Source organism: Pygoscelis adeliae, unplaced genomic scaffold (genome assembly GCF_000699105.1).
Source record: "Pygoscelis adeliae isolate BGI_AS28 unplaced genomic scaffold, ASM69910v1 Scaffold458, whole genome shotgun sequence".
Classification (NCBI taxonomy): domain Eukaryota; kingdom Metazoa; phylum Chordata; class Aves; order Sphenisciformes; family Spheniscidae; genus Pygoscelis; species Pygoscelis adeliae.
The window spans coordinates 261,442-271,213 of NW_008825352.1; the positions used below are offsets into that span (position 1 = coordinate 261,442).

Genomic DNA, 9,772 nt, shown 5'->3' on the forward strand with positions numbered 1-9,772 from the left:
GAAGAGCGGACTTCTTTAGTCCTCTGCCCCGAGTTACCTGACAAGGAGGCACTTCCTCAATTAAAATACTGCATGGATTTTAGTTTCTGCAACTGCTCCACAGGCTAGAAGAGGACTAAACTTTCTCCCAATCTATTCATTTACGCTCCTCAGGCTGGAGAGAGCCACATATATTTGACCCGTAGCATACACTCTCCATTCATACTGGCAGGCAACGAATATAACCTGAATTAAACAGAGAACATGCTACACAGCCTTGGCATGCGCTCAAACACTGTGCAATCAAAGAATTATGTGTGTATGCCCCGCCCCTGCCCTTGCTAAGGTAATCAAAGCAGTAAATTATCCTTAGGGGCTCTGTCAGATCAGGTTTCAAAGTTGATCATTTCCCTGCACAAGAACACAGGCTTAGCTTAAAACCAAAACAAAACATAAAAAGCATGCACATTCTCCCCATTCTCCTAAGTCTCTAAAGTTGCTGTGTGTTGCTTAAAATAAAATAAAAAACCCAAAACAAAACCAAAACACAACCACCCGCATTCTCTGTGCTTCTCACATCATGTCAGAATCAAAAGGCTATACTGTACTAATTCTACCCACAATTGCATCAAGAGTACTTCCCCACTTCAGCAAGAAAATTCCATCTGCATGGCCTGCCAGAGCTGCTGACAGCAGTCACAGCAAGCAGGGAAAAGAAATGGTTACACCTGTCCCCACACTCCCCTCTCACTCAGCACCAAAATGCCAACCCCCATCTCCCAGTGACAGGCAGCAACTTGCACTGTCATCCACTTGCTGAATTTTCAAAGAGAAGTGTTTTTCTTTTCTCAGTGTTTGGGTGAGATAGCCTGCAAGCTATTTTGTTATCTTCTCTCCATTCCCTCCCTTAAAACCTCCCAGCGTGCGATGGCAACAGAGAGTTTAACCAGAGCAAGGCTGCAGACGCACGGAGCCATTCCAACACCAGTCGGCCATCAGACTACACCCCCATCGGTACCCACACACCAGCATTTATCTCGCACTCGGGCTGGAAGCTCCTGGGTGCAAGGGCTGTCTTTCTACTTTGCTGTTTGTACAGCACATAGCACAGAGGCCTTCACACGCTGATAGGCTTCAGGTGTTTTAACACTACAAACAGGAGTTGTGCAACGCCCCAGGGATTTCAAACAGCTGGCCTCTCTCAGTCCCCACTTCTCATACCAATTCTGCAAACGGGCAGTGAATATTTGTTTGTGCAAACCATACCATTGTGCGAGCAAATCAGAGCTTGCTTCAGCCAGAAAGCATTCCTCGCAGTTAGGTCCTTGGAAATCCCCTTGCATAAGGAGTGCCTTGGTAAATCACACAGCAATAATGCCTTGGACCTAAACTTTCATCACTGGCATCATCAATTAAGACTTGTGTTTTAGAGGTGCACAAAATATCCAGCCCTCTCTCCACTACAGAAGGTAAGTCTGATTTGGCTTGGAAAAGGAACTTTAACCATCTAAGTGAATCCACCCAGGCAGGTTTTTGGACTGGGGAAGAAGCAGTCAGGATAAAAGTAAAATTCATTACGCTTTTCACCTTTGTTGTTTTCAACAAAAGTCCTCGCTACATGAAGCTGCTCTCTAGCCTGTACCAATGATGGGTCATCTCACAGAGACTCCCAGTGCTTGCTCTTTGCTCATCTCCATCTCCTCTTCTCCCACTCTTGGGGCTCACCTGTAGTCGTGGGTGAGGGTGACACAAGACTCCTCCTTCCTCAGTCTGGCCAGGAGCGCTCCACCCTCCAGCTGCAGCCTGACCAGCCGTGCATCTTCAAGAACGTTCTTCATCAACTGCCTGTAATTCCTCAGCAGCACAGCTGCCTCCTGGAGGGATCGCAAGAGAGAGCAGTTACTGCAACCTACAGGCAATGAGGGAACAGGCAAAAACCAGCACCCAACCCAAAACACACACAAACCACATCTCCCCTTGGCCCACCCTAGGAGAGAGGGAGGTTGGTTCCCACAGCTGTTTCTCTCAAGCCTGTCAAGTCCAAAGTGATAAACAGCGCTCCTTATTGCCACTACGATATTGCCACTACGATATTGCCACTACGATATTGCCACTACGATATTGCCACTACGATATTGCCACTACGATATTGCTTTACTGTTGGGACCCTCAGTGCAGAGCTGGCAGCAATTTCCTACCATGCCAGGGGTACAGCAGCTTCTCAAGAGCGGGGGAATGTAATGTTTGCAACAACACAGGCTCGGTCTTTGTACCCTCCTCTTCTTGCCCACTTCCAAACTTCTGTTCTGGAGGCAGCAAAGCTGGAACCACAGCACAGCCTTGGCCTGGTGAACACTGCCTATGTTGTCACCTACTCCAAGCCATTCAAGCCAACCTGGTGTACTGAGGCAGCTGCTCAGTACTAGTGACACCAAAGCTAGTACCAGCTACAGAGCTGTGGAACATCAGCAACAAGCACAGCTGAAGAGGAAATCTCCTGGGTGACGCTGAGGGATCAGAGAACCAGCTTCTACACCCAGTGGAGCCTCTATCACCTCATTTGGATTAGCTTCTACTAGTCCCGCTGTCCTGACAGGTCTGCAGTGACACACAGCACTCGGAATACCATGCTACTACAGCTTGCAAATTCAAAGCTACAGCTTTTCTGCAGCTATCCAGCCTCCTGCTCTCTTCTGTCTCAGGCCCACCTCTGATACGAGGTGAGGGACATGCTTACCTCAGCTCTTTCTGGTAATTTTCCAGCTTCCACTTTGTGAATAGCTCCCTGGAGGAAGGCACAAGCACCTTGGCATCCTTGTAGCAAATGTTCCAGCTTCTGCAAGAAGAAAGGACCAAGGCAGAGATCATTGTCTCACGGCTGACAGGAAAGCTGTCTTTTCAGGTTGAGAAATCAAGAGATGATCAAACACATTAACCCAAGGGTTCAATTATACCATTTGGTGAGGCTGTATCAGCAAAGAGAGGCCCATCAGAGGCTTCAGATGCATCACGCTATACTAAAGCCTCTATGCAGACTTTATAAACTTGCGTACTCATGGCTTGTATGGATCATGCTTTACAGAAAAGAAAAATCAGTCCACTTATGTCCCACATTCTTCTACTATTAGCATTTCTTGTAACTTCCCACTAAGATGAATCACTATGCATGAATTTTGGAGGAACAGTACATAGAATGAGTACTTGGAATTTCTCTACTTTAAATCATTTCTCTTCATATTAAAAGTAGTGTAAATTAAAGATTAGGAAAGTGGAAAGCTTCCACAATTAAGCACCTTAAACTACTGACAAATCTGAAATCCCTCCTCTCTTTGGAGGGACAGGCGGACACAGGACATGACCCAACCCCCCCCCCAAACATTTCAGAGGTTCATGAGACAGTACTTTTCTAAAAATTCAGTGATATAAAGCCTAAATACTGCCCCCTCTAGCACTGAAATCAGAGAAGGGAGAAACAGCTATTCCAAAACAAAACAAAACAAGCAGCTGTTTGAATCTTTACTGAAGTGAACTCCCTCCTCCCTGGAGTGCTGGACCGGCCCCAGCAGTGACAGATTAGCAGGCAGGATGCAGGTGAGATCACAGACAGGAAACAAATGCTGTTTGCCATATAGCTGGAGATCTAAAGGGGTTGAGCGTATGGGTCATTATCACACAGTACATCGTATAAATAGGCAACCCATACAGATTGATTCCTACACTAACTCCCTTTGGTAATATTTTGCATGTTAATATGCAAGACACAAACAAGAAGTAGTCTGATGTCATGCTCCTTCCTTCAAGAATTATCCTTCTGCACAGAGCACCTCAGCTCTCAAGCTTCCCTCAACTCTGGACAGAAAACTAATCCATAACCTCTTGCAAAGTTTCTCTGCTTCCTCACTGCCAAACAAACCTCAAATTCAATCCTAGGCACCAAGATTAGGCTTCTGTACCTCTTCTGCATCAGCACAGGTTCATACTAGTACTTTTAGATGAAAGTTTAAAAAATGGGTTCTAAAGTAAGTTGGAAAAGATAAGTTAACATTTGGCACGTGCTAAGCCTAACTGCTGAAGCTTGCCACCAGCAACACAGCGGTATTATCAATGATACCTTAACCCGCTTCAAATGCCACAGTGTGCCACACAGCACTCTGGGCAGTGAGGTCAGAGCCAAAAGACCACTGAATCTTTCGGAAGCAGAGATGATGGTTCTGTCATCCACCATGGTGAGCAAGTCAAGCTCAACGTGAAGACAGACAATTTGTGTGCAGATTTTCAGAGATTTAATCCTGTCTAGTCTCAACATGCCAAATGACTCTCAATACAGCTTTTAAAGATTCAACAAGCTCATGATCCACAGGACTTATGCTCCCTCCACAGCATGAGTGTACACAGAGCTGGGTATTGGCACCACTGATGCTTCTTTTGCAGACTTCTGGCAGTCTGCACATACCCTGCTGCATGGCCAGCAATACCTGCAGTCCTGCCACGGAAGCAGGAAAGTACACAGTGTGTACTGCCTTGGTGGCTGCAGTACTCCTTATTGGTGCCTGCAGCACCCTTTGCCAGGGCTACCTTCTTTATAAACTGTGTCTGGGTGCTGCAGTTTCAGCCATTGTATCTCCGAGGCTTAACCTGGGTCAGCTCAGGGTGGCCAGCCTCCCTACACCTTGGGCTGGCTCTAATCTGCACCTGGGTATAGTTCACTGTAGATCTCTTGATCCACGACTCTTCTGGAGAGGAGCACAAAGGTCAAACAGGATCACAGTACCGAGGCATACTCAAAGCAGCCAAACAACAGGGAGAAGGAACGGATTGCTGGTACTGCCTCCTAATGTTATCTTGGTCCTAAGACTCACTTGAATGGAATTTGCATGTTTCTTTTGTTTCCTCGCCTTCTTTGAGAGCTAGCCACTTGAGAACACAATGTTCCCCTGGGCTGAAGCTTCACTGTATTTTTAGTTTAGATGCTTTTGAAAGAGTTCAAATTTGATGACAGCTTTGGTAAGTAAGGGAATTATATCTAAAGGAGGAAGAAGACAACGTTCCTAGAAGGATCTGAACTGATTATCAGGAACTTCCAAGTTTCACTCCTGCCAGGATTGCAGTTTTTACTAAGGAGCTCTTAGCCTGGTCTGGGGAACCTGCTCCAAAACCAACAGGATCTAACTATTTTTATTATGCTCAATTATGTTCATCGTATTTATATGTAATTATGCTCGATTGTTAGTTCAAAGGCAACACGATACTAACACCTTCTCCTGAGATTAGCACAAGAAGCGTCTGCCCTTAAGCCTCAAAGTATAACCGAAATGCCACTGTATCACAACAAAACAGGATTTTGTTTCTTCCTTCCCTTCAAAATATGGTCAAATCTGAATTAATGCAATTCAAGCAGATGAGTTAAAAACTAAGATTTTAGTTCTTGCAGTCATGCCAATAGGTCGCAGTGTGCATCCATTTTATGAAGACAGCATTAGTATTCTTTTGATTACAGAGGTTCATTTGCATACATAGTTATTACAGGAACCATTGTCTTTTAATGCTTGTAGGTTCAGCTGTTGACAAGCCTCTCTTGCTTCAACTCCGTTACCATGCCACTTCTCTCAGATACTCAGAGAACACAAGACATCCTACTCACCATGCGGAAGCTTAACCAGTCCCGGTGGCAATAAGGGAAGGTCCCATCCAGTTCTAGAGGCAGCTGTGAGCTGTCTATGTGCTTATGGAGGGATTTCATGGAGGTGAGAAGTTCAAACTGCACAAGAATAGAAGAAATAAAAGCACATTTGCATTAGGGTATGAGTATTGGAGAAGGAGGGGAAGGTAAATGAAAGACAGCATCCTTTATTTCTTTATCTATCTTGCATAGAAACAAGGCACACAGCGTATATCTGCAATATAACTACAGTATGAAGGAAAAAAAAATAAATTCAATCTTAGAGCAGCTTGCTGTACAGCTTAGTGGGCGAACCTTGAGGGAATGCAGGCCACAACACGCTGTTTCACCAAGGAGAACATCTGTGAAGGAAGTCTGGCAGCAGCCAGCCTTCTCCCCAGCCACTACCTCCTAGCATGAGCAGTGCAACTCCCTCATATGTTCCCACGTTGTGCTGCAATTTGCATTTGTTTGGAGAGCCTGAGAGGTTAAATCCAGCCCTCAGCTTCCTCATCTCGCTTCCTGGAAAAAACAGTCTAACAGAGCAGCCTCTGCCCTACCCTCAACTCTCCACTCATCACAGCAGCTATTTGCTCCAAGTGTTTCCTGGATCTTGACACAGTTAACTCGCCTTCTGTGAGTCTGTAGGACCTCAGAGCATTTTTGTACTCACCAGAGAAACAGACAAGTGCTCCTGCAGGTACATGGAAGCCAGCCCAGACACCACGAACTCAGGTGCAGACATTTAACCCCCACACACTGTGAAGTTTCCACCTCCTTACAAAATAGCGATGATGCTTCCAATTCCTCCCGCATGCCCGTGTCTTTATTAGCCTTTGCTCTGCTCCCTCCTACGTACTTTGGATTTATTCAATGTGTTTAATATCTTCTGTAGCTCTCCCTGCATGTACATGCCTGCAGCCCCCTTTCTCACTTCAAATTCTTCCACATGGGGGCAATGAGGAAAAGGACTAATAGCATTTGTTATTCTTTAGCCTTTCAGCGCAGCACACCACACACACAGCAAAACTGATGCTAGTCACAATGTCTTCATCCACAGGAGCCAGAAGGGAGGTCCTGGCCTACTCTGAAGTCTACGGGGTTTTGGCAGGCACAGAATTTCAGTCCACTCTTGTAGCTTGTAACAGTCTTAGAGCAGAGAGAGATGACTAAGATGCAGTCCGATGCTCTATTCGCTCACCACAGACAAAGAGTGGCTGAGAGCCTACATTTCTTATACAGCTATGGAATACCAAGGCAGATTTACTTCTAGTGGGTGTGTTCAGTGATGCTGTGATGATTTTCCCTCCTCCATTAGCACCTCCTGTTAGTCTTCCCAGACGTTTCAGCTGCAAAAGGAACCTCACACACACACACACACATCTCCTCTTCCCACTTTTGCAGAAGTCTTAGCCACTGTCAGCAGCAGCTGCGAGGAGAGGAAACATGAAATATGCAAAATGCAGGAGGGCAACAAGTACCTTCAGATGATGGAGTTCAGGATTTAGCCTAATGTGATCTCTTCCTGACCAAGCACTTCCCCCGTTGTTAACAGGAGAACGTGAAAAGCATCTCTATTACTGTTAATTGTGCAGGGCTCCTCCATACAGCTATCCACGTTCCCAACAAACCCCCTGTGTCTTGAGGGCCCCGGCAGACTGACATAATTATGGTGCAAATGTCACTGATGGACTTGGCAATAAACACAGCGTGACAGAGATATGTTCAGCTTGCATAAACTTTACAACCCTATAAATACCACACCCGTAAGAGACCACAACCATAAACTACAGAGAACAACTACAGAGATTTCATGTGAGAATAAACATACATCAGCGGACAGAGAACTCGCTGTTCGGAGAATTAAACAGAGGATATCAAGAGCTCCCCAGCAACCCCTGGATGAATGGTTCCATTACCTGTCCTGCTGGTGGCTTCTCCATCCGAAAAGTCAGATCTCTCTCAACCAGAAGCAGTACTCCATGAATACAGTGAGGAACCATGTCCTACAACAGAACAGAGCGCAAATCCATTACCTATCTGCCTGGGATGCCAAGGAGAACATACCATGCCAGGTTTGCACAAGAGATTGCAATTTATCCTTCAAAGACATTTTCAGAGCCTGGAAGGCAGTCACCAGGTACAGGGAAGGCCAGAGCACCAAGGCTACGTCCTTAAGACAGTTTGCTTCAGATCAACTAGTCCTGCAGTATTTAAGGAAGCAATGAAAGAGGTCAGGTCTTGGCTGTACTAAAAAAACCTCTGCCTTCTACACAGGGAGATGTGTCGGGGGAAAGAAAAGGAAAAAACCAAACAAACAAAAAACCCGAACCATATTCAATATCCAAGTTTTTTCTTGATAACTTTCCTGGTTGCTTCTAACTGAAAGGAAGTTTTTTTCCCCACAGTGCCAAAAATGTCATCTTGTCTTTACTTACTGCCAACTCACAATCAAGGACTTGCATCCTGTTGCTACTGTTAAACGGACAGAAATTCCAAATACAAGGGACATCTGGCAGCTGTAGTTCAAACTCTGTGATCCAGGAGCAGCTCTCCAATTATAGAAGCACTCTACAGGGAAGTGAGAAACAGGCACAGAGAGCGACAGCAATAAGAGGCAAATGTAGTAGAAAGATCCAGATCATGGAGACAGGGCCACTGAATATATGATGCCTGGATCTGGATAGCAAGGAGAACAGCCCTTCGAGCTGTCATTCCACATGGTTAAATAAGAGCCATCCCATCTAGATGTCTCCTAGATGGTCTTTGCCTCTGCAAGTATCTTGGAAACTGTCACGCAACAAATCCTTTCCGGTATTGCTCCAGCTGCAAGGAACGTGCCACACAGCAGGCCACGACAGCAAGGGAACCCTGTTTAAATAAATGGCTCCGGCAGTGTTTAAGGTTAAATATCCGACGTGAGCAGCGGAGCTGGAGCACAGAGGCAAGTGCACCAGCAGAGACTGAGCCGCCTAACCTGACACTGGGCCCAGTACAGCAATTAAGAAACAATGCCAACACAAGGAGATCCAATTCTGCAAGTGAAAGCAGCAGCAGAGATTCCAGAGCAGAGGAAAAGAACTTTTTCTCATCTAGTCCTAAAACAGGATCCTTCTGAACTAGCAGGAAAAAATCCCAACTGAAACACCTCCCAAAACAGTGAAAGGTTTCTCAGTCTTCTCAAATCCCTTTCTCCAAAGCAAATTATTCACACTTTCACTGTTATTTGAACACTGATCAAAAGGCCAAAAAGAATTTATTGCATAATTAGGCTATATTAGGTAAATACTAAAGCTTATCTGAAGAGAGGATGGGGAGGCATTACAGCTGTATCAGCAGCTCTGAATTTGTCTGCTAGAAAGTACTGAAGGCTGAAGACTAGCCAGTTTCAAGACAGCTCACGGCACTAAATAAATTTATTCTTTCACAACCCCTCTTCTACTCCAACAGTCATGAGATGTGCAATCTGAGTGAGGGATAAAGGCAGTGATGGTGTAACACGGGCTTACAACAGCCAAAACACTCACTTGCTTGTTTGTTACTGCTGAAAATAGAGACTGAAAAACCATTCACAAATAAAGCTGTCAGGAGAGAAGTTCAAAGTTTTCCAATCCCAGAAGTAGTCATATTTCCAAAGAAATAAAGTATTTTTCACCATATTTTTTTTCTTTAAACAGCTGAAGATAAGTCAGTCTCATCCAGCACTGATGGAGCAATCCAAATGGACTGAAACAGTTTACAGGAGCGCCTCGGGAGACAGGCAGAGCTGGAAGCAGCAGGATGCTACTTGAGGAAGCTTTCCTGCAGCTTTCCACACGATCTCTTACCACCTTTGCTAACAAAACCAGCTATCTGGAAGCAAAGAAACAGAGTCCCGCACACCTAAGTGAACTCCCTCACCTCCTAAAACAAGCACGGTGTGGACAGCGTAGAATAGAGGGGCATCAACAAGAGCTCAGAAAGCACCAGGGTAAATATCCGTCCCTTTATTATTCTTCTTTAAAAAGAGAATTAGGTACTTTCTTCCATCTTTCTCAGACTGAAGTTTCAAACAGTCTTCTGGCTTCCTGACCCAAATGGAAGCCCATGGCCAGACTTAACATCACTGGCACAGTTTGAAGCACAGGCTGCCAG

At 45.3% G+C, this 9,772-nt stretch overlaps 1 protein-coding gene across 1 annotated transcript in view; it reads right to left on the reverse strand.

Moving 5' to 3' along the window:
- The window catches only part of LOC103922266 (rho guanine nucleotide exchange factor 40-like), an 80,306-nt gene that overhangs the window by 31,690 nt on the left and 38,844 nt on the right, over positions 1-9,772 (reverse strand). The window contains exons 8-11 of the mRNA XM_009330375.1: positions 7,558-7,644; positions 5,621-5,737; positions 2,717-2,815; positions 1,705-1,853 (exon numbers count right to left, since the gene is read on the reverse strand). Coding sequence (XP_009328650.1) covers positions 1,705-1,853; positions 2,717-2,815; positions 5,621-5,737; positions 7,558-7,644 — 452 coding nt within the window. The remainder of the gene's footprint in view (positions 1-1,704; positions 1,854-2,716; positions 2,816-5,620; positions 5,738-7,557; positions 7,645-9,772) is intronic.